Source organism: Dermacentor silvarum, chromosome 3 (assembly GCF_013339745.2).
Source record: "Dermacentor silvarum isolate Dsil-2018 chromosome 3, BIME_Dsil_1.4, whole genome shotgun sequence".
NCBI lineage: Eukaryota > Metazoa > Arthropoda > Arachnida > Ixodida > Ixodidae > Dermacentor > Dermacentor silvarum.
The window spans coordinates 91,712,652-91,738,133 of NC_051156.1; the positions used below are offsets into that span (position 1 = coordinate 91,712,652).

A 25,482-nucleotide genomic window follows, 5' to 3' on the forward strand; every position below is an offset into this window, starting at 1 on the left:
TGTGAAACAAATCACTGAATCTCACTTCTTGCTTCTAATAACTACGCTGGCAAGGTATACAATATACAGGAACTTTTATATTGTCTAGAACAAGTACATTAAATATTAACAGCTTTGGAAATGGGAAATCAGTTGTCACCACATCTCATGCAACGGTTAATATCCTGGCTACACCAAAACTACCTCTAGCGGCAGGCTACATTGCTAGAGCTCGATATCGCTAAATGTAAATAAACTCACTTGAAATATGTATGGTTACACCATACGCATGGTTAACAATGATGTACTAGGACCTTATTGTGTCGCATTTTCAACCTCTCGTTAGCAGTTTTTAATGCCTACCGTCACTAAAATTTTGCATTTCAGACAAGACAATATGGCTGCGCTGTCACTGCTTTCACCTTAACACTAATTCATAAAGTATAGGGCTCTGACAAGAAGCTTTGATGAAATTTGGACAATTTTTTTAAAACTCGCATCTCACGCTCGATGCGAAGCGAATTCAGAGAATTCTACAAAACTACAACATATTAGCTTGAAGCAACGCGGGTTCTGGTCAGCTTTTTTCACTTCGACTGCAGTATATTGTCTCTCATTGAAGTACTTGACGCAACTCTCAATATTAACAAGCTTGTCGCACTGGTATTTCTAGACATTCGACACCTTCACTCACTACATCCTACTATTTAAACTAAAATACTATGGTTTTCGCGAAGAAGCTGCAAAGTGTCTCGGAAGGTTACCAAAGGTTAAATGGAAAATAAGTAGCTTCATATCGTCTCCTCGGCGAATTAGTACCGGTGTTTCCCAACGATTGGTCCAGGACATTTTAACAAGGTGTTTTAAGGTGTTTTTTTATTATGTTAATGACTTGCCAATTGCGCTAAGCTTTGCACAATTACTGATGTATGCCGATGATGCAGTGTCAGGAGATGTCCAAGATGTTCAAAGGAAAACTAATGTCGAGCTGACGTGACTTCGTACCCTCTATTTCACATTTATACATAATAATTTACCATACTGCGTTGAATCATGGGCGTGGATTTACAGTACTTGACGTAAAATTCAGGAAAGGGCGATAGGAATAATTACTCCGACCATTTTCATCATAGCAAACCGCTGTTGAAAAATATGCAAGCAGGTCCAATTGATTCATTACGTAACCCAAAAGCTCTACCATTTATTAACAGTATAGTGACACAAACATCCTCTCCTCACGTCTTTGTTCGGCACGACGTCACCTGTTATTGGAAATGTAGCCGTGTATGCAACTTGGAGTGAAGTTAACAAGATCCTTAGATATTCAGATATGCGCATGGCCCTAAGGATCTTGTTAACTTCACTCCAAGTTGCATACACGGCTACATTTCCAATAACAGGTGACGTCGTGCCGAACAAAGACGTGAGGAGAGGATGTTTGTGTCACTATACTGTTAATAAATGGTAGAGCTTTTGGGTTGCGTAATGAATCAATTGGACCTGCTTGCATATTTTTCAACAGCGGTTTGCTATGATGAAAATGGTCGGAGTAATTCCTATCGTGAGGAGAGGTGAGGAGAGGAGAGGACAAAACACATACAGTAAATTTCCATCAACTGTTTGATTGAGACCCGTAGGAAAACGCAAGTAATGAGTGTTACTAATTATACACAAAATATGGACAAACAGGGTAGTTTAAAATTAAGCTTGGCTTATCAGATAATAGCAATTTCACTCAGCAAAATTGAAAGAAATCATACTTATATCGTTTTTCGTACGGGTAAAGGAGACGTAAAGACAATGTCATAACAGAATTTATGATAAATATGTTTGCACTTCAAGTGGCAAGGAGTTCCATACTGGCAAGGAGCGCCACTGACTTCTATTTGTCGCTCTTCAGATATGTTGTGAAGAGCGACAAATAGAAGTTAGATATTCAGATATGCGCATGGCCCTAACTTCTATTTGTCGCTCTTCACAACATATCTGAAGAGCGACAAATAGAAGTTAGTGGCGCTCCTTGCCAGTATGGAACTCCTTGCCACTTGAAGTGCAAACATATTTATCATAAATTCTGTTATCACATTGTCTTTACGTCTCCTTTACCCGTACGAAAAACGATATAAGTATGATTTCTTTCAATTTTGCTGAGTGAAATTGCTATTATCTGATAAGCCAAGCTTAATTTTAAACTACCCTGTTTGTCCATATTTTGTGTATAATTAGTAACACTCATTACTTGCGTTTTCCTACGGGTCTCAATCAAACAGTTCATGGACATTTACTGTATGTGTTTTGTCGAAAGAATACAATTGAAATAAAGGTCGAGAAAGGAAGTGACACATAGGAAACATGTCATACTGTACGTCTTGCGGGAAGCAGTGTTTTTAAGGACTTTACTTTCCACGCACCTCAGACGTGTGAACCGTACAAATTATCTAATCAGCATTAGCAGTGCCAAAGTAGAACAAATGCTCAGCCATTCCATTCTGAAGGTGGATAACCAGCGAAGCTGTTTAGCACACGAACCAGAGCACACGACGCTCATTTGCAACTGCACTTCGGACCTGTGGCAGGGACAGCAGCAGTGGGAGTTGTTTGCGATGTAATTGTTGCGGCAATTTGGTCTGCTGGCGCATTAGCCATACACATGGGTAATGCGTATGGGTAATTTTGTTTGAGATGGAATGTCACTTTGTACTATGCGAAATCTAACGAGAAATAGGTCAGCTAGGGCAAATAAAGCTAACAAGATCCTTAGGGCCGAGAAGGAATGTCCGACGGCTGCATAAGAAACCCCGGCATGTGACTTGGAAGCATCTGTGTAAAACTCGGCACGAGTACTTCAACTTGAGTTCTAGAAAAAGCATTTTAATATGTGCCACTGGAGCATGTTCAGTAATCTCTACAAACGACCGAGCTGCCACTGCCACCGCGGTAGCAGTCTCGCTGGAGCCATATGAAGATGTTAAAGCACTGGAACACGGTTTCCTACTAAGGTTCCTTACACACGAAGAGAACAGCTTTCTCGCTGCAGGTCGGTTATAGAAGAATGTGGCAATGATCATATCGTTTATTATTGAACAAGAAGGATGTTCAATGTTCGCGTGTATGAGCCCGCTGCAGATGAAGTGACCACCTATTAGACTACGTAGAGGCTCTGGATCGGACCTGTCCTGAAAGCACCGGTCTCCAGACGGGTACCCAGCTAGTGGACGGGGTCTTAGCGTTGCGTATATATATATATATATATATATATATATATATATATATATATATATATATATATACGTATGGCGTTGCCTCACGACGTTGTTGTTGTCGACTTCAAGACACTGAATGAGCTCTTCCTTAGAGCCGTATATATATATATATATATATATATATATATATATATATATATAGCTCCGTAAACAAGGCGCGAGCGCATAAGACAGTTATACATGTTCAGGAGACACTTCCCCATGTTGTGCTTGACAGAAGCTTTAGAAGGTTCATTGGTTTAAGACATTTCATCTTCCGATATTTAATATGGGGAATAAACGTATTTCTGGGGTCTGAAGTGATTCCCAGGAATTTATGTTCACTGTTCAGAGGCAGTAGCGTTACCCCTCTCTTGTTCGTGAAAGTACGCACGTACTTTTTGGGGTGCTTATTTTGGAGCCGTTCTGATCCGCCAATTTAGCATTTGTTTATTCCAAGCTGTATTGATTTGAAGCAGATCTGCACATCGACATACACGGAATACTATGCAGGGAGTTCATTTGCTTCCGTTTCCGGCAGCCTCATCTTTTGTTCGTTTGGCTGCCATGGACGAGTCAGTGAAGCCATTGCCGCTGCAGTGTTCAGTCGGCGTGATGTGTGTTATTAAGCCAGCATTAAACCGTTCCCTACTATGTGAGTCTTCCTGTGTCCAGCCCAAGCCTCACATCTGGCGCAGTCGACCACGAACCTCTGCCAAGCTACTCAGCCACGGCAGTGCAAGAACGCCTTTTGGTCAACGCCAGCGTCGAACGCCGGTCAGTACGCCTTTCAACCGCATTCGTCACTGTACTCACGCACTCACGCCGCCGAAGACTCACGCCTGAAGATACTCCTGCCATTTTACCGCTCGTCTGTGTTCACTCCGCATAAGAAGAAAAGCACGGCCGTCATATGAAGAGTGCCGTGAATGTTGACAACTAGCCCTAGTTGACAACTTGGCTTAGCGCTCACTCGCCTAGTCTCCCGTGCGCCCAGCCTCGTTTCGCTGAGCATCATGCCCGGAATTATTTGGGAGGAGCTTGACACGATGACCATGTCCCGGCTCGGAGTCGACCTTATCCGAGAAGAATTGGCCTGACGCGAGCTACAGAGCACCGGCTCTAAGGAACAGCTCATTCAGTGTCTTGAAGTCGACAACAACAACGTCGTGAGGCAACGCCACGATTAAGCGTGGAGAGGGCGGATACCGCCGGCAACTCGGGTTTGACCCTTGACCCCGCGACGCTCGAAAGTCTGGCACTTCTGTTTCAACAGCTGCCCCGCCACACTGCCAGACCTGTCGTCATCGATTGCTTACTTTGACCAGTCTCCAGCACAAAATGTTAATGTCTGGCTCAATGACGTTCGCCGGGTACAGCAGCTTGCCGCATGGGATGACGCCACCACCCGTCTCATTGCCGCAAGTAAACTGAAAGGCATAGCTCGGAATTGGCACCTCGCTTTTGGAAATCAGCATTCAACCTGGGAAACGAGGAGCGCCGCCCTGAAGGAAGCATTTTCGGCGGAGCTGACCCTCATCGAGTGGCAGGAACGAGTCATAAAGATCAGACAGGGCCTAGGCGAGAGCCTGCAAGAGTATGCTTACGCAAAGCTGAGTGTGATTGAAAGCTGCCCCGTCACCCTTACCGACGCCCAGAAGATTTGATTATCTGATACAAGGTCTTCAAGAGCCACATGTCATTGCAGCCATCGCGGCTAATAGGCCTTCAACAGTGGGCGACTTCATGTCTACGTGCACAAGCCTAGACAAGTGCACTCAACATGCCCACGACAGGGCAAGCGTAAAGCAACCGGTGCTTCCACAGAAGCCACCGCCTCGTTCATTTCAAAGTCGCAATCCAGGAGCTCAGCAGTATAACTTCCAACCACCAGCTCCGCAAACAGCTACAACAGCACAGCCAAGACAGTGCATTTCATATTTGCCCAAGGAACAACAGGAGCGAAGATACGAAAAGATTTCTGCACAGTATGGGGCCCCAGCATTTCGGAGTGGCCAAGACATCGCACAAGCAGTCTGTTACAAGTGTAAAGAGGCTCGCGATGCCAAAAACCAGTCTTCACCCAGAATAAGGGGTAGGACGTTCTCCAAAACTGCTGCCTCAACCACACCAGTGTTAGGGCCAATAGTTATCTTAAGGAGGGCGGACCCAACTGGTAGCACTGTACCACCTCCAACGACGGCAAAAGGGAAATTAGTCCATGGCAAGATCATTGCAGAAGGTAGGACGGTAGGTCAGCATGTCCCTTGCGTAGCAGCAACAGAGCACCACGAACCCCATCGTCCACTATCCCTGATGCGAAACAGCCACGGGCCTTTCACAGCATGTCTGACAAACTTGAAGGCTCCCAACATCATCAATGTCCATTTTTCAAGGCGACTTTTGCAGGAGTCGGAGAACTTGGAAGTATCTCCGCACTCTGGCTCAAACGTGACATTGATTTCTAAAGCCATCATGTCGTCTGCAATGATCTTGCCATGGACTAATTTCCCTCTTGCCGTCGTTGGAGGTGGTACAGCGCTACCAGTTGGGTCCGCCCTCCTTAAGATAACTATTAGCCCTATCACTGGTGTCGTTGAGGCAGCAGTTTTGGAGAACAACGTCCTACCCCTTATTCTGTGTGAAGACTGGTTTTTGGCATCGCGAGCCCGTTTGATCTTCCAGCCACCAGAGCCCACTCAGCTGCAACATCCAGCCAAGGGTGTAACGCTTTTGGCCACTCAGCGTCTTGTCCCGCGAATGGCCAATGCCGTCATTTTAGCCCGCTCAAAACTTGTTGCGCCGGCAGAAGCAATGTCACAAGATTGTCTACAACGAGAACCCTTACCTTCGCAAGAACAGCCTCGCTGGCCAGTTTTGGAGGCGAAGACAGTGCCATTGGACAGCAGCACTGCCACACTACAAGTCCGCACTACGGTGCCTGTGACCATCCACCCCGAACTTCCACCAACCAGCCTAGGCAGCCAGCTCTCCCCTGAAGAGCAGTCTGTCATTGCTGACATACTGGCCAAGAACAACGCCCTCTTTTCTCGCCATGAAGATGACATTGGTCATTTTACCGACATTCAACATCACATTGATTTGCTGCCTAATACTGTGCCGTACAGCCGCAGCCCTTACAGATATACGCTACAAGACAGGCAATTCATCTAAAGACAAATCAAAAAGCTCCTTGCTCAAAATATCATCCTCCCTGCATCAGGCCCATGGGCATTTCCAGTCGTTGTGGTGTCTCGCTGGGGGAAGAAGCGCTTGTGTGTGAATTACATTCCACTCAATGAACGTACGATCAAGCTTGTACACCCCCTACCACTGGTAGATGACATCATTCAGGACATCGCTGGCTGTGCCTACTTCGCCTCCATGGGCATTAAGTGCGCCTACTGGCAAGTGAGCCTGAGACCCCAGGACTATGTGAAAACAGCATTCATCACCCACCACGGAACTTACATGTGGACCCGAATGCCATTCGGATTAAAGAATGCACCGTCCACATTAAAGCGAGCCATGCAATTGGTATTCCAAGACCTTCGGCCTCGCCCGGACAAAAGCGGCATACGAGTATATCTCGATGACATCCTTATCTACGCAGTCATTCGCCACATTCGCAGACCTTATGCAAGAAGCACTCCAGTTGCTGCATGCCAGTGGACTTAAGGCCTCACTTGACAAATGTTCCTTCGGCCTCGCTTCATCAAATTTCTTGGGTTCATCATATCAAGCGAAAGCCATCACCCGGATCCAGAAAGAGCAGCTGCCATGTGCCGTATCGCAACTCCCCAAAACCATAAGGAATTCCTTTCCTGGATACTGACAGCCAGCTTTTACCATCGATTCATCAAGGGCTTCGCTAAAGTGGTAGCCCCTCTCCAAGCCCTTGTCAAGTCGTCCACATTTCTGTGTCGAAGAACTGAACAAGGTGGTAGCCCCTCTCCAAGCCAAGAACTGGCCAAGAACAACGCCCTCTTTTCTCGCCATGAAGATGACATTGGTCATTTTACCGACATTCAACATCGCATTGATTTGCTGCCTAATACTGTGCCGTACAGCCGCAGCCCTTACAGATATACGCTAGAAGTATCGCAAATCAAGTTGTATGTGCCTCCGTCATCTCCTGTTGCACACCTTTCGTCCAGCCTTGAAGGGGAGACATCCTCCACTACAGTCCCCGACGATTTAAACTCCCCTCGACCAGACACAGCCTCAGCGCCAACAGCGTGTGCGCCACCTTCCCCTTAGCTTGCGAGACTTCGTGCTTGATTTACTGTGGACGCCAAATTAGACCAAGGGACTTGGTCACCTGGACGGGGGTGGAATGTGAGCGATGTGTGCTTGGCCTAATTGTTCTGGGCGGCTACAGATGGCGCCACATGTCCTGCGCAGCAAGTAGTCGCGCCGACATCGTCGCCTACCCTGCCTGCTTCCGTTTCCGGCAGCCTCATCTTCGTTTGGCCGCCATGGACTACTCAGTGAAGCCATTGCCGCTATAGTGTTCAGTCGGCGTGATGAGTGTGTAACATTAAGCCAGCATTAAACCGTTTCCTACTATGCGAGTCTTCCTGTGTCCAGCCCAAGCCTCAGAGCAAACGAGATTAGCGCGCAGTGCGGATGCGGCACCGCTACAAACAGAGCGTGAAAATGAGTTCGAATCAGCCATACAAAACAGGCAGTGACATTGGTTTCTACCTGAATAATTTTGAACGAATTATAGCATAATTGCTTAATTAATAATATACTATCCGTGAAACATTGCCATGATTACCCGTTACGATCAGTCACCTCGAAAGCACTAACGTTCCAAAATATCGCAGTAAATATGGATCATTTACATTCTGGCATGCTGTATCGCAGCTCAGGAATAAATTACCAGCACAAAACAGCACAAGAGTCATTTGTCTGCTACAAAATCAACCTTCGCCTTTTTATGCTCGCGTCAGTTGCTCAGTGAGTATATTCCATATTTGTACTGTCTCACACATTGTTCTTTTTTTCTCACGCGCTCTAGTGTTTACATAACAGCACATACCATAGGGTTTCACAGCTCCTACGAGAGTTTAAGGGCCCCAACTTTATATCATACCCAATATCTTCATGTGATCATATCTTCACGTGATTAATAAATAACTTGAACTCGAGCTTTCCATAAAGAAGTGAACCTTGCAAAATACCAAATCTACCCGATGTTTTACAAAATGCTATGGAAGTTTTCAAAAAATTGTAAAGTAATTGTGCAATTCCACCATTTTTACACAGAAAAGCGATACAGAACACCTGTTACAAAGCGCGAGTGGTACGCTCTTTGTAAACACCCATGAGTGACGTTTTCTGTAGAAAACAATTCAAGCTACTTTTTGCATGGATTTTTGCATAAATCAGGAGGCAAAGCGGTACAATTGTAGTAGAGATACATCGATTACACACCAGGTGAGCTAGTGCGAGTTGGATTTTAATATGCCGTAGGGGTACTTTCCCAAAAAACTGATGGTACTTTGAGCCATACAGTGATTGGACGCCTAAGTGTGAAAATGTGCTGAATCGGTTTGTTATCAAGATGCTTAGAACCACGTGGTAATCGCTGCTAACTCTGTCGTTAGTAGGGGTCCCTTATGCTACAATTAAGCAGACTTGAAAGCGAAAGCCCGAGCGCCATGACCATGACATGATAATTACCTCAGCAATTCAAAATTAAACCTTCAACAAAAATCGGGCAAGTTTGCACTCTGTCGTGCAAAGCTTAGGCACAGCAAAGCTTATTACTGGCTGCTACTGCTAGGTATGAACTTGGTTGCTGCTACGTCTTAACTTGGTTTAACTTAACTACGCATGTATTCTCGAGCGATCTATTTCGGAGGCACCTTCCCTTTCGCGACATTTCGTGTGGGCGCCTGCGAGTGACAGCGCTCCTGGCATGCCACAAACGCAGGCAGCCTAGCTAAGTTTGGTACAGTGCCAAGAACGCTGTCGCTTGCCGACGCCGAACGCGTTGGCCAAATTTCGCGTGACTAGCGCTGGACGCGTCGGCGCCTACGAGCGACAGCGGTCCTGGCATGCCACAAACGCAGGAGGCTAACCAAGGTTGGCACAGTGCCAAGAACGCGGCTGCTTGTCGACGCCGAACGCGTTGGAGGCTAGCCGCTCGATATAATTCGGCCAGCTTCGCTGTGTCTTGAACTTTGCGCGGCCTATTGCAAGCTTTCGCCTTTTGTAGCGTGAGCCCACTGGCCGAGGTTGAGCAGTTTCGCGTGGCTCTTGGAGAGCCGTTCTGCGCATGCGCGAGTAGCAGTGACGTCACATGGCGCACAGCTGGCACGCCGGGCCACTGTAGCCGGGCGTTTGCGCTGGGCCTTTGATCGTTTGCGCTGGATCCTACTCATTGGATCCCTAAGTACTTGCCTTTCAATTCGCGGTTTAGCGTAGGAAGAGCGAACAGAAGTCTAACGTGCTGCGGAGACACCAGAGCAAAGGGAGGAACGTCTAGCAAGGCGGCGTCGCCAGGAGGCTGAGTGACTTGCCCGACCATCTCAGCAGCAGCAAGAAGACGCCGTGGATGACGTCAAGGCTCACCGATTGACTGGCTATACGGTGAACCTTAGCGCCAGTGCAACTCGGACCTTCGAGACGGACTTCGTAAACAATCCGTTTGGATATGTGTGCGACGTGTGTGAAAGACTGTGGCACATGACAAGACTTGAGGCCCATAAGTAGTGCCATGCGTGAAACGTTGAGTTTAGCGGCGCCGCCTGAGTGGGGTGAAACCGTGGCGCGGGTTTGTACAACCTGCAAGAACTTTCTCGTTAAGCAGAAGATTCCACTCTTTAGCGTTACCAATGGGTATCGTAACCCTAAGCCCATGCCACCAGGTCTACCGGTTCTGAACGATGTGGAAGACTTAGCTCACGCTACGTAAATCCTGACATAGCCGAGCTAAGCCACTGCTCGATGACGTTTTTTTTTCTCCTTGCTCAGCGTGCCGCGGAGAGAAGAGAGGCAGGGGTCGGGAAGGCAGGGAGCTGGCGCGGAAGACAGCTTCGCTGTTAAAAGCAGAGTTGATTACTATACTGATTACTGATCGAACTGCCTTCGCTCCGGTTTTTATTATGGCGCCGTAAGACTGGGGAAAAACATACCAAGAGCCGAGATGACAGTGTACTCGTTCAGTGTGTCGATTGCAATTGATCGCCTCGTGGACCGGGACCCAGGTGTCGCAGTTTACCGAGAAGAGCTTCGCCGACCTCAGCACATTGCATCGACTGGAAAACTTATTTGGACTGGGACCACCTGCATGACGGAGTTTGTTTTGACTTTCGCAATGGGACCAGATGAAGACTTCGAGGATGCCAGGCCGAGTCATGGAGGCTTCGTTGAAAGGCAAGGCATTCTCCGGAAAGAAGGGATAACACATACTGGAAATCGAGCAGCATATGTCACAGGAGGTGCTGGCATTCTCTTACAGCACAGCAGCAGCAGCCACACTTTACAGCTGCTACAGCTACAACAGCAGCAGTAGTTGTGGCGCCGACAGAGAAAGTCAGTTCGCGAGAGGCTACCTTCTCTTAAGATAACCTTCACTTTTACTGGCAGACCTGATCGGAGCACATTCCTTCCCCTTTAGAAAGCCTACAGCATGTTAAGCCGCAAGCGCGCTCTCCTGAACTGGTACTGATGGAGCGGACTGTTGGATAACTGAGTTTGCACAATTATTGCATTAAAATTAAATTATGGGGTTTTGCGTACCAAAAATACGATCTGATTAAGAGATACGCCGTAGTGGGGAACTCCGGAATTTAAGTACACGAGTGTTACAGCCTCATACCGCACCCATCGAAATGTGGCCGCCGTGGCCGGGATTCAATCCGGTGACCTAGTGCTTAGCAGCCCAATACCGGCGCATCATCCTGTAGCCATTGCTATCATCACAACATTAATATTTATTAAAACAAGTGATCATGGAGCTCTGAGCCGTCAGCTGCCTTGGCACCTTTTTAACTAGAGTATCTTGAAAACAGAAAATTAAGGTGGCCGCATACCACAAATTTAGATTGTACATTATAGCAAGCCCGATGAGACCAGCCCAGATGAACCCATCCCCGGACAAACAGCCGCGACGAATCCTCAAAGAGCTGCCTCGTAGCATCAACCCCTTTTTACAAACTGAGACGGCAGTGGAAAAAACGGGACGAAATGTCATCTTCGGGGAGCCAACACATTTCAAATCTTCGCGGTTCGACTGATGTGATGGCTATGATTGCTTCCTGTTGACGTTTGTAGGATATGTCAGTTTACTTTGCAAATATAACGCGAAAACATAATATATTTACACTGTAGGGTTTCAAAGAAGTACTTACATCAGTTGTCGAAATTTTATTTAGCGCCTTTGGATTAAAATAACACTTCGTCAAATGGAATGGGATCTTATTGTAAATATAACTCACGATAATTTTTAAGAAAAATTTAGACCATTAGCTTATACGGCTACTTATCGGTCCAATCTAATACACATGTTTATGTAAGTCAGGCTAATGAGCTGAGCTGTAATGAGAATCGCATGGAGAATAAAAATCACAATCACGCCAATTGCAAACCAAAATAACTATAAGTACACAATCATGAGATATGCGTACTAAACACAATCTCCAATATACAAAGGAAACTAAAAAGGAATTTCCCTTTGACACTACAAACTGTCCCTGTAGGAAACATTTGAGTAACATGCAAGAAATGGTACACAAAGGGAAGACTTAGTATTCCCATTGCTGGTTTAATTTTCATTATGAAATCCATTACGACAGCCAAGTACTTCAACGTGAAAACGCGCTCAATGAGTTTGTTATCTACATGCAACTTCTTAGAACCACGTGAGTTATCGTGAAATAATACGGGGATGTCTGCACAGATTACAGTTTCGCAGAAAGAAAGGATAAATATTTACAAAGTGAATAGAAGTTAGTAGGGGAAGACGACTTGAAGGCGAAAGAGCAAGCGCCGCTAACTCTGACACGACGAGACCCTTTTACGCTTTGTGAAATTTCTTTTGCAAAGTCATTTTTTGTAAGTCATCCTTATTTCAAACCTCGGACAGCTACTTATCACGTTTTTGCCCAGTCAAGGTTACTCTGAGCCCACATGTTGCAGTCACGTTTGCAAGTCATCGTTTATTCACCAAACTGATACCGTGACTCAGTACTTTTGCTGACATTCGGTTACACCACAGCAGCAGCAGCTACACCTACAGCTGCTACAGCTACAGCAGCAGCAGTCGTTGTGGCGCCGACAGTTTTTGGTAGTCACCCTTACTATGATTCACCAACTCGAACCTTGACTCAGCACTTTTTTGTTTTGCTTAGTCACTCACTTGGACCCTCAAATCGCATTTATTTGCAAGTCGCTCCCCCCACTCCATAACCCCTGATTCACTCTTAATTCAGTTGAAGAATAGTCATGGTCATGACATCTACCATCATCTTTTAGAGTTTCCCCCATTTAGTCCCAACGTCACAACTTAATTCAGTGGTTTTTAACTTAACCTTACGAGTTATGCTCGGTTTTGCTAAGTTTTGCAAGGTAAGGTGATGCTTGGTTGTGCGGTGTTTTGCTAGTAGTCATGCTCATGAATGACTTCTACCATCATTCTTTAATGTTTCCTTCACTTAAACGCCAAAATCTGTTGTGTTTCGTTCCTTTACTCGTGGATATTCTGGACATATCGTTCATCTTCGTCACTCCACCGCGAAACACAGTACCCACGTGCCCGAAACCATTTCACAGGTTCTTGAGTTAATCTGACTTATATTATCATGCTTAAGTGTTTCCTTCACTTAGTGTCCCCATCTGAACCCATTCCAGTAGTTTTTGAGTGTTAATCTTGTTTCGCTGAATCATTGTCATTTTTTGCTGAGTTGTAGTCATTATCGAGTCATGGTATTCAACCATCTTTATCGTTACTATCATAACCATACTTCCACCCATTACCATAATTAATTCTTGATTCTTCGCCTCAATTTTATATCAAACACCGCAAAAATCGCTTACACAATGCAGTCACATCGAAAGCAGCTGGCCGAATGTAAAGTCAAAAGGCACTGCGCACTCAGCGCGTCGCTGCGTCAGCTGCCCGTGGCCTCAGATGGCAGCGGCGTGCTGTATAGCCTAGTCTACCACGAACCCCATGAGTGTCACAACGAGCTCTATCACGGGGCTTTGCTCAGTTGACTTCTCCGCTGCGTAGCTTCCAACGCGCTAGCGAAGAGAAAAAGATAGAAACCGGGTATGGGTGCGATAACTCCCCTTATTCGATTCGAAATTTTTTGGCGGCATAACATCAGTGAGAAGAAGTTCTTTAGGGTGAAGCCATTCTACAATTTGAAGGCCCCGTTAATAGTGGGTAAATCCATGAGAGTCGAACAAATGAGAATGAACTGAGATTACTGAGCCAGACGGCTGTGGAAGTGGACCTGTTGCTAATAAAACCGTGTTGTTCAGGGCAAAGTCTTTCAATTTCTTTCATTCTCAGTGCTGAATTATGCTGTCGAAAAACGTATTAACAATATTAAGTACTGAGATTGTTCGGTAACTGCTCTGGTTGTCGCGGCCCCAAATATTTTATACAGGGACTGTTTGTGGCTTTAAGATGCAGCACAGTGCCCCTAAAAAATCAAATTATGTGGTTTTACGTGCCAAAACCACGATCTGATTATGAGGTACGGCGTAGTGGGGGACTCCGAAAATTTGGACCACCTGGGGTTCTTTAACGTGCACCTAAACCTAAGTACACAGGTGTTTTCGCATTTCACCCCCATCGAAATGCGGCCGCCGTGGCCGGGATTCGATCTCGCGACCTCGTGCTCAGCAGCCCAACACCATAGCCACTGAGCAACCACGGCGGGTAGCACAGTGCCCCTATCGAGATCAGGGTTGTAATTTACAATCTTCGATGAGATGCCGTCATGGCCAACCGCTTAACTAGGTAGAGTTGGAGGATTTCTGACGTCCGCACACCTGACACTGGTCCTCTGTAGGGTAGAGCACTGCACGGGCTCGGGCTTACCCGAAAGCCCGGGCCGGGTAGAGGAGTTTTTTCACGGGCTCGGGCCGGGCTCGGGCACGGCGTATGCTTTTTGACCCGGGCCCGGGCCGGGCTCGGGCTTTCTGCGAGTTATTCTCGGGCTTCTCCAACTCTGAAAAACATGTATTTTTTGGTCTCGGGCCGGGTTCGGGCCGGGTTCGAGTCGGGCTCGGGCCGGGCTCGGGCTTAAGGTAAAGGGGTGGCGGGCCGGGCCGGGCGGAGATTATTTCCGGGCCCGGGCCGGGCCCGGGTCTCGCCATAAAAGTTTTGATCGGGCTCGGGCGGGCCGCCCAATGTAAGAAAGGCCCGGGCCGAGCCCGGGCCGCAAAAATTGGCCCGTGCAGTGCTCTACTGTAGGGTTCTCTGGAGTAGCGTTTCTTTTTTTACCTATACCCGTAACTGCATGCACAACAATGACTAAAGTTCAATTCGTAAAAACATGGCCGCTTATAGTTCCTTACAATCTTTTCTAGGTGAAAACCTGGCACCATGTATGCGTTTTTAATTGGGTTGTGGCGCCTTGCGAATGCTGGTATGCAAGGCTTTGTCTCGAACGTAGCTTTGCCGAATGGTCACGGCTGCACAAATAAAGCTTTAGTAATTTAAAATGAAATCAATACCGGTATTATATTTTATTGTGATTAGCACACTTAGGTTACTCCCCCCCCCCCCCCCCTTTTTTTTCGGAGGCTGTCTATCTACCTATCTGACTGCAAGCGTTTTCCCATCAACTTTGGCAGTCCGTAGTTTTTTTGGGGAGAACATCGGGTCAGTGGCGCACCGATGGGGAGGGGGGGTTGTAACCTCCCCCCCTTAGGCCGACCCAACCGCCCCTTTTGTTTAACCCCTTTTCTTTCCTTGCGCATTTGAGTACTGCAATGCAAGACCCGCAGTGGTCTGCACACTCCCAAAAAGCGGATTTTTTTGACAATTTCCCTGAATAAATTGAAATTAGTGCTGTTTAGATGGTATTGGCAAACTGTCAACCCCCCCCCCCCCCCCCCCGGCAGAGATCCTGGGTGCGCTACTGCATCGGGTACTTGTACTCAGGAAACCAGCTTCGAAACCAACCACCGGGCAATCTAGTTTTATTCCCCATGTATATGAAACGTATGTGCCGTTCATCAGTCGACTTGGTTCACACCGACTTCTGTACCTGGCTTTATGCAACTGCTAACGCCCCAGTTTGCAGTGAATCTCCTTGATGCTAACTTGGGTCCCAGGATATGAACCACTTAAGATTTAGACTGTGCTTGGGTAGAATCTGACCAGTGTCATATTGCCGCGTCTCTAGTGTAGCCAGGAGAACGAAGATAAGAGGTACAAGCATTTAAAGAAAATAGTGAAGGAGCGACTAGCGCGTGGTATTTGACAGACCATTCTTGTTATTGTTCCTGTTGACTAGTGCTTTTGTCCCCCAAGTTTCCGACAACGCGACAATACTAATTCATAAACTACTCTATTCTCACCCAAGTAGATTTTCCTTTCAACCGTATATCCATATAGAAATAATTACGCGAGTGTTTTGATATAACCAATAGCACACGGTTTGAATATGACAAACAATTTGAAATTTCAGAATATGAATTTAGGATGAACTGCTGGGCCATTTTTTAAGCTCGCCTTGACAAAATCGACTATTATAATCGTGCCATTTGATATGACCAATAGCACACTATTTGAATATGACAAACAATTCGAAGTTTCGGAACATGAATTTATGATCAACTGCTAGGCCATTTTTTAGGCTCGCCTTGACAAAATCGATTATTAATCCTGCCATAATAATTAACTTGGGAATATCTTTTCTCTGAGCTTTCACAAGATGATGGAGAAGCTTCAATGTGGCTGTCGCGAGCACATCAAAGCATATAGCGAGGCAATTTACGTTCTAGCACATGAGTGCCCCGGCTTCGCTTAGAAGGCTTTTAGAGCAAAATGGGCCACATGAACCGCCATAAAGAATCGTACCCGTGTCGCCGGGTCGCCGCGTTGGTAGTGTGCGGGAAAATAATGCGATGCTCGTCGCATTTTCTTATGAGCATCATAGGCCACGGGTGCCTCCTCCGGCTAGCCACTGCTTTACCTGCGGCCAACTTCCACGTTCTCTGCCAGGTTATTTGCGACTATGTTGCATTCGCGATAGCGCATCAAACCAAATCCTGTGAAACTGTTCACTTCGCCATACGAGCGTATTCGGTTGCAGAGCTGTGATATGCAACAGAGCTGCAAGTCGGACACGGCGAATTGCTACAGACAATATTCATTATTTTATGTAAGTGTCGCCTGTTTCACTTTTATACTTTCCTAAAGAGCTGGAACCTCGCCAGCGGTGGATAGAGGCAATGCGATCGATTAGTGTTCTCAGCAGCTTTAGCTATTTGACCCACAGGCAATTAACCCTATATTCTAAGTCCCTTCTGCCACATTTTTGCGATGCATTGAGATTAGCTGCTCGTTTTTTAACAACCTCAATGCAAAATCAAACAGCATTAAAAAGTAAGCGATACTTACGTGCTGTCAAATGTGAGACCGGTTTCAGTTCTTTGGTAGGTGCCACTTGCCAACGCTTTCAGAAAAAGCTCGAAGGCTAAACTCAGTCCGCCAGCTTCGAAATATGTGGCCGCTTGCTGATTTCCTACTTTAATTAGCAATGTCCCAAAAATAAGCACATTGCACAAACCATCCGGAGGGAAAGAATCTTCTGTCAGGGAATCGCCAACCATACAAAACAGGAATGGTTGGTTCTTGTTTTCTGCAAGGAAATTCAAGATATTATGAAGGTTATCTTGAAAGTTATGAAGGTTACCGTGTTCCGTCGTCCCAAAGCAATACTGTACAATTACCAATAGCGCGTGATATAAGAGTTCCAAAACATTTCTGGGATCATTTATAAGATACCTGAAGGAGCAACACTAGAAGCGCACCCATTTATATGATGCAGTGATCATGTGGCGATTTTTTGTGCCAATGGCTACAAAAGAACTCTGTATAAGCTGAAAGCATATTCAATTCAATGCACGAGCCCACGTGACAGTTGCTCCTTTAGGGAAGGTACTCGCAAAACACACGCAGCACAGTCACAGCGTAAGCTTGTTGAGCGGCGCAAGAGTAGCTCCAATTTCGACACCACGCACAACAAGGTTTTCGCGGCAAAGTGTTTTCGCCTCGATTTTGACGAGAACGATGTGAACTGTCCGCCCGGCGTCGGCGTCGACGGTGAGCTGCGGCTCTCTGCACAGCAGTCTGCTGAGGCCGATGATGCCTGGTTGTAGCCGCGCACGTAGCTCTACGATTCGCTCCTTCAGCAGCGGTTCGCACCTTGCGAGGAGACTCCATAACGTGTACCGTAGAGGTACCCAGAATACGTGGCGCACATCTAACATCGGGATAGCGTTGATGTGCGCCTCGTCTGAATCGCATCGCGCCTGAATCGTATCTCGTCGCACGCGGCGGTTGCAGGCACGTTAACTAGATGGCGCCACCATACTGGCGGAGGCTCGGGTCGTCGGCGCGCAGCTGCCTATACGCGCACCCATTTATATGATGCAGTGATTATGTGGCGATTTTTTTGTGCCAATGGCTACAAAAGAACTCTGTGTATAAGCTAAAAGCATATTCAATTCAATGCAAGAGCCCACGTCACAGTTGCTCCTTTAGGGTAGGTATTCGCAAAAAAGTCACAGGCCTGTGCGGCACACGCCGCAGAGTCACAGCGTAAGCTGGTTGAGCGGCGCAAGAGTAGCTCCAATTTCGGCACCACGCGCAACAAGGTCTTCGCGGCAAAGTGTCTTCGCCTCGAGCAGGCGCAGAGGCGCAGGGCGCGTATAAAGGTATTTTTCTTCTACATGATAGCAAGCGCTTGCGTAGCTCAGTGGTAAAGTATCCGACTCGTACGCACCGGGCCTGGGTTCGATCCCGGCGGAGAGCGGGCACTAGTCTTCGCATTTCCGGCGATAGCGGCTATGGGGCGGCGGCATGATCGTGACCATAGATAAACGGCTATTGGATTGAGCCCATAACAGCTTACGCCGTAAAAGTAATTGTGCTAAAATGCAAAAGCAAAGGCGGCGAGCCAATCAGAAATGGCAGATACAAAGACCTTTCTTAATTCGTCCACAGATATCTAGGGAATAAATGTACAACAATGCAGGCCCACCGGTATAATGAAGGCGGCCATGACTTTATTCCCCAACATACTGGGATTTAAAAATGGGTTACCCTTTCTTCAAATCCAAACGTTTAGAAGAGCAATTAGGCCAGCTCCTTTGTTGCTTAGTCTGGAAACAATACGTTGTCACAATTTGCAATTATGTTGGAACTGCACCTTGAGACGTGAACAATCGGCAGCTTTATTCATATTTTTCGTGTGCGTGTTTTGTGCGAGGGAAACTCGTAAATGAACATTTACCTGGTATCGTTTTTAAACAACTTGGTGCCTCGTAATTTATATTGAAGATGTTTTGGGTCGGTCAATTTCGCCTGTTAAGAACTGCGCGTACGCACAGTGGATAAAGTGACCGTTCCGTTACCTGTGGTTCTTTTGAGGTCCTGTATTGTGCACCGCTGCGTCATTTCGTGGCAATTCTCATGCGCACTCCTATGGCCACAATATGTTTATATGTATGGACATCCGAATGTGTAATGCTCGTTCTGGGGTATTCAATAAAATAAGGCCATAAGTAATTTTACTAGAATTACACGCAATTCATCCCCATTCCGCCTACGTTGACAGAAGCCACGAAATGCATGAATAAAAATACAGGAGCCCTAATTTGTAATGGCCGTCATGTACAAATTGTCCAAAATTAGGTCCTTTGTACGGCTTGTGTTCATCGCATTGTACATACATTCTTCAACACGCTATTCATCCCAAGGGTTTCTCGTATGACGGCGCAAACTTTAACTAGACATTGTGCTCGCACTTCATGGAAGTTCACGCAAGCGAAAAAAACTAGGACCACCTACTCCTATATACTACTTGTTACTGTTGTTACTGCTAATGTGTTAGGTCTTGTTGCTACTGCAGTCACCAAGTCCGCAGTAGCAACAAGATGTGGACGAGCAGAAGGTTACCTTCTGCAAATTATCATGCGTTTTCTACCCCGAAAACAAACTTGCGTCGTCCATCCACACTTCTAGTTTTGTGCTTCAATGAATAAATAAGGCCTTTGTTGGTAGTAGTAAATGGAAACACCGCTACATTAAGGCGCGTTTCAGGGCGCATATCTGCAAGCTGGTGTCATTATGAAATTTAATTTTAAGTGGATAAGCCTTCTAGCTCACCCGCTACAATTCATGAATTGCAATGTGTTCCATAAAGTAACTAGGATGTTAGGTTGTGAATTTTATTTTTTTACCTAATATCTGTTTCGATTTCTCATGCAAGCCAAGTCAACCTGTTAGTTCGCGCAAGCGGGAACTAGGACTCATCTCACAGGTGATTTTTTCAACTTGATCTGCTGTGCTCCACATTGCACGAAATAGCTATCTTACTTTGTGCACGTCCAATCAAAGTCTACATACGCGTTAGGTTGCCAGCTTTCATGCCTGCTAAAATTGCGTGCTAATTGTGCTAAAATGCAAAGGCAAAGGCGGCGAGCCAATCAGAAATGGCAGATACAAAGACCTTTGTTATTTCGTCCAAAGATATCTGGGGAATAAATGTACAACAATGCAGGCCCGCCGGTCTAATGAAGGCGGCCATGACTTTATTCTCCAAAATACTGGGATCTTAAAATGGGTTACCCTTTCTTCAAATCCAAACGTTTAGAAGAGCAATTAGGCCAGCTCCTTCATTGCTCAGTCTGGCAACACGTGTATACGTTGTCACACGTGTATACGTGTTGTCATGCTGTATCTGCATTAGTAGATGTCTGCACATGTGTCTAATCGCATGGTCTATCAACTACGTCCAATGTCCTGCAGATTCGCAATTTCCTTCGCCATTCAACGAACTCCGAAAATACCACGGAATAAAATTCTGCGTGCTACCAATCTCGCCTGCCCTGTACCATGTATTAGTGATCTCGGGTGCGACATGCGAACGAAAATTACCGCTTAGTAAGAAAGCTACCAGGGAGGCCAAGAGGAGCACTTTCCCCCCTTGCCTTCTCCCATCGGTACCTTTCTAACCAGGTACCGATAGGGTTCGTAATAGGCAAACTGAGTTCTGTATCCCGCTGAAATCTTTACTCACACTTGGCGCCAAGTAATGTGCGACAGACCTACGTCCGATGTCCCGCGGATTCGTAATTTTCTTCACCCTTTAATAAATTCCGAAAATACCACGGAATATAATTCTCCCTTCTACCAATCTCGCAGGCCTTTATTATGTGTCAGTGGCCCCGGGTGCGAAGGGCGAGCGAAAATGTCCGCTTGGTAAAAAGCCGATACACAGCTTTTTATTACGCAACTGCTGTCAGCGCCCACCTACCTTATGGATAGTAATAGCTATCGTAATATCTTTTATCTTATCAGGTCCCGAGAAAAAAGAAAAATGAGTTATTTATCACGCCACAATCTTGCTCGGACTTTGCTCTCGCTGAGTACAGGGCAAATTTCTATACGCCATCAATCTCGCCATCGGAAAATTGCGCGCTTTCGTAATTCAACAAAGGGTCCGTTCTAATTCATGCAATTGCAAGTAAAACCACCTACTTTTTGTATCCATAGTCGTAGTTGACTCTAGGACTGTTGGCACAAGGTCTAGATGGGCAGAAATTTGGTCGCCTCAGTTTTCATCACCATACATACTGCTACACATTTTTGCGCTGGTAAGCACAGACAAAAGTATTTGTAAAGCTTGTGTGCTCCACATTGCATGAAATAGCCATCTTACTTCGTTCACGTCCAATCAAAGTCTACGTACGCGGTATGTCAGTGGGATCGGTGGTGTCTTGGTCATGCTGTATCTGCATGAGTAGATGTCTGCACATGTGTCTACTCGCACGGTCTATCAACTACGTCCAATGTCCTGCAGATTCGCAATTCCCTTCGCCATTCAACGAACTCCGAAAATACCACGGAATAAAATTCTGCGTTCTACCAATCTCGCCTGCCCTGTACCATGTATTAGTGATCTCGGGTGAGACGTGCGAGCGAAAATTACCGCTTAGTAAGAAAGCTACCAGGGAGGCCAAGAGGAGCCCTTGCCCTACCCCCCCCCCCCCCCCCCTGCCTTCTAACTTCTATGGGTACCTTTCTAACCAGGTACCGATAGGGTTCGTAATAGGCAAACTGAGTTCTGTATCCCGCTGAAATCTTTTCTCACACTTGGCGCACGAGGCCATATCATGTCGCTGAGCGTAGGGTAAATTTCTATATGCCATCAATCTCGCCAACGGACAATTGCGTGCTTCCATAATTGAATAAACATGCCAATCATTTCCCGTAAGCTTTCATCACAAAATATGACAAAAGCTACACATTTTGCACCGGTAAGCAAAGGCAAAAGTAATGTGCGCCAAGTTCCGAGTAGAATGCTTCACACTCTTCGCCAGAAGAATTTATTTGCAAGGCTTATTGTGTACTCCACATTGCATTAAATAGCTCTTACTTCGTGCACGTCCAGTCTTAGTCTACGTATGTGGCATGCTGGTTCTAATGATTGCATGGTTATAATTATCGCATTAATTATAACCAACATACCACATACGTAATAATCATTGCAATATTTTTCTTCATCTTAGCAGATATAATCTCTAATAGAAAAATAGGTTCTGTATCCGGACAAATCTTCCCTCGCGCTTCTCACAGTAGGCCCCATATACGTTCTCACTGAGCACAGGGTAAAATTTTATCCGCCATCAATCTCGCCCTAGGAAAATTGCGCGCTTTCATAATTGAATAAAAGTGTCTTTCTAGTTCATGCAAGTGCTGGTAAAACCACCTACCTTCTGAAGCCGTTGTCGACTCCTCGACCGTTGGCTCGAGATCTGGATGGGCAGAAATGTCTCGTGAGATTTCATCACCATAAAATATAACTGCTACCGATTTTGCACACGCCAGCACAGGCAAGAGTCGTTTGCGCAAAGTTCCGAGTTAAATGTCTCACGCTGTCAGTCGGCCGAAATTACTTGTAAGCTTTATTTTATGCTCCACAGTGCATAAAATAGCTATGGTATTTTACTTCGTGCACGTCAAGTCAAAGCCTACGAGCGTGCTATACGTTGACAGCACTAAGAAAGAAATCTTATGTGGTTCTGTATCCGGGACAAATCTTCCCTCGCGCTTCTCACAGTAGGCCCCATATACGTTCTCACTGAGCACAGGGCAAAATTTTATACGCCATCAATCTCGCCCTAGGAAAATTGCGCGCTTTCATAATTGAATAAAAGTGCCTTTCTAGTTCATGCAAGTGCAGGTAAAACCACCTACCTTCTGACGCCGTTGTCGACTCTTCGACCGTTGGCTCGAGATCTGGATGGGCAGAAATGTCTCGTGAGCTTTCATCACCATAAAATATAACTGCTACCGATTTTGCACACGCCAGCACAGGCAAGAGTCGTTTGCGCAAAGTTCCGAGTTAAATGTCTCACGCTGTCAGTCGGCCGAAATTACTTGTAAGCTTTATTTTATGCTCCACAGTGCATAAAATAGCTATGGTATTTTACTTCGTGCACGTCAAGTCAAAGCCTACGAGCGTGCTATACGTTGACAGCACTAAGAAAGAAATCTTATGTGGTTCTGTATCCGGGACAAATCTTCCCTCGCGCTTCTCACAGTAGGCCCCATATACGTTCTCACTGAGCACAGGGCAAAATTTTATACGCCATCAATCTCGCCCTAGGAAAATTGCGCGCTTTCATAATTGAATAAAAGTGCCTTTCTAGTTCATGCAAGTGCAGGTAAAACCACCTACCTTCTGACGCCGTTGTCGACTCTTCGACCGTTGGCTCGAGATCTGGATGGGCAGAAATGTCTCGTGAGCTTTCATCACCATAAAATATAACTGCTACCGATTTTGCACACGCCAGCACAGGCAAGAGCGGTTTGCGCAAAGTTTCGAGTTGAATGTCTCACGCTGTCAGTCGGCAGAAATTACTTGTAAGCTTTATTTTGTGCTCCACAGTGCATAAAATAGCTATGGTATTTTACTTCGTGCACGTCAAGTCAAAGCCTACAAGCGTGCTATACGTTGACAGCACTAAGAAAGAAATCTTATGTCAGTGTTATCGGTGGTGACACTCATTCTTGATATGTGCAATAAATGGAAGTCTGCACATGTGTAATGTCCTACGTCCAACGTCATCCAGATTCGTAATTTTCTTCACCATTCAACGAACCAATCTCGCCTTCCCTGTAACGTGGCCTCGGGTGCGAAGTGCGAGCGAAAGTTCCGGCTTGGCAAAAAGGGACGTTACACTTCGCGAACGTGGATAACGCGCAAGCGTGTGGGTGCCATAGAGCACACGAAGCTATCGCCACTTGGTGCGCCTAGACGCCTACACTGTCCGCATCGCAGATCGTATTCAAGAATCAGAAAAATTAGTGCTTTTATAATACCATAAAAGCGCCATGCAAGTTCATGCAAGTCCAGGTAGAACCACCTACGTTTTGTAGCTGTTGTCGCGGTTGTCTTCTCGACCGTTGGCTCAAGATCTGAATGAGCAGAAGAAATTTTGTCGCATAAGCACACAGACAAAAAGTAATTTCCACCAGTTCACAGTAGAATGCTTCACGCTGTCAGTCGGAAGAAATTATTTTAACGTTTATTTTAGTGTTCTACATTGCATGAAATAGCTGTACGTGCGTAGGCTTTGACTTGACTTGTACGAAGTAAAAGTCAAGTCAAAGCCTACGCACGTACTATAATGTTGACAGCGTTCAGATATAAAACTTCAGAGGAAAGCACGCAATTTTCCTATGGCAAGAACGTAGTGTTATATCAGTGTTATCGGTGACTTAGTCATGCTGGATGTCCTGCAGATTCGCAATTTCCTTAACCCTTAAATATTTCTGCGTTCTACCAATCTCGCCTGCCCTGTGCCATAACTTCGGTGTTCATTTTTTTGAAGTGCGAGCGAAAATTTCCGCTTGGCAAAAAAGTGACGTTTCACTTTGAGAACGCGGGGGACGCGCAAGTGTATGGGCGCCATAATGCACACAAAGCTATCGGCCCTCGGTGCGCCTGGACGCCTACACTGTCCGCATCGCAGATCGTATTACACAGAAGGCTCTCGCGCGGCCGTGCCACACGGAGCAACCGCCAATGAACACCCGCCCCCCCCCCCCCCCCCCCCTTCACTGGAAATACGGCGGGCTGCCCCCCGCTATCCTCCCTTTATACGCGAGATTTGTGCCGCCATCGACACCTGGACACGACACGTGGACTGACTCGACGATTGGCTGAAAGTGACATGACCCCGGCAGACTATAGGGGTTACAAGCCAGAGACAGATCGAGAAGAGAGTCGTTCTTGCCACGGGCCGCAACGTCCGATTTGCTGCCGGCCGTCGATGACTGTTACTTTGCCGATTCTATTCCTGTACATAATGTAAAAAACCTTCAGTTCTCTAAGTCCTCCTGAACGTCGGCCAACTCCCGCACTCAACGGCAAGATCTAATAACCTCCAGGTGCCTTTGATCCTCCGCTTCTTTCACGGCTTCGAACTAGCGTTCGCTGATTGTGCTAGCTGGCCAGCTATATACGCTTACGCCTAAGAAAGCTGTTTTGTGCGCTGGACAACTTTCAGAAACATAGACTTTTATTACGCAACTGCTTTCAAAGCCCACTTAATTACCAGGCCCCGAGAAGGGTAATAGGAAAAATGAGTTCTGTATCCCGCCAAAATCTCTCGGAACTTGGCAGACGAGTCCACAATGTGCTCTCTGAGCATAGGTAAACACTATGCTCAGAAAGAACATTGTGGCCTCGTCTGCTAAGTTCGAGAGATTTTGGCGGGATACAGAACTCATTTTTCCTATTACCCTTCTCGGGGCCTGGTAAATAGTGAGACTTCTATACGTCATCAATTTTGCCATCGGAAAATGTAGGCATTCATAATTCAATAGAAGCGCCATGCTAATTCACGCAAGTGCTGGTAGAACTACCTACCTTTTGTTGCTGTAGTCGCTGGTGTCTCCTCGATCGTTGGCTTCAGATCTGGAAAAGCAGAAATTTTGTCCCGTCAGCTTACATCACCGAAAAATATAACTGTTACACTTTTTGTGCTC

At 46.2% G+C, this 25,482-nt stretch overlaps 1 protein-coding gene across 1 annotated transcript in view; it reads right to left on the reverse strand.

Annotated features, from left to right (window-relative positions):
- Window positions 1-16,814: 16,814 nt before the first annotated feature.
- Window positions 16,815-25,482, reverse strand: part of LOC125944291 (uncharacterized abhydrolase domain-containing protein DDB_G0269086-like) — a 29,899-nt gene continuing 21,231 nt past the window's right edge. Inside the window, exons 4-9 of the mRNA XM_049664641.1 lie at window positions 25,364-25,411; window positions 23,860-23,907; window positions 23,168-23,209; window positions 22,684-22,725; window positions 20,965-21,012; window positions 16,815-17,059 (exon numbers count right to left, since the gene is read on the reverse strand). Of these exons, the coding sequence (XP_049520598.1) occupies window positions 16,815-17,059; window positions 20,965-21,012; window positions 22,684-22,725; window positions 23,168-23,209; window positions 23,860-23,907; window positions 25,364-25,411 (473 nt within the window). The remainder of the gene's footprint in view (window positions 17,060-20,964; window positions 21,013-22,683; window positions 22,726-23,167; window positions 23,210-23,859; window positions 23,908-25,363; window positions 25,412-25,482) is intronic.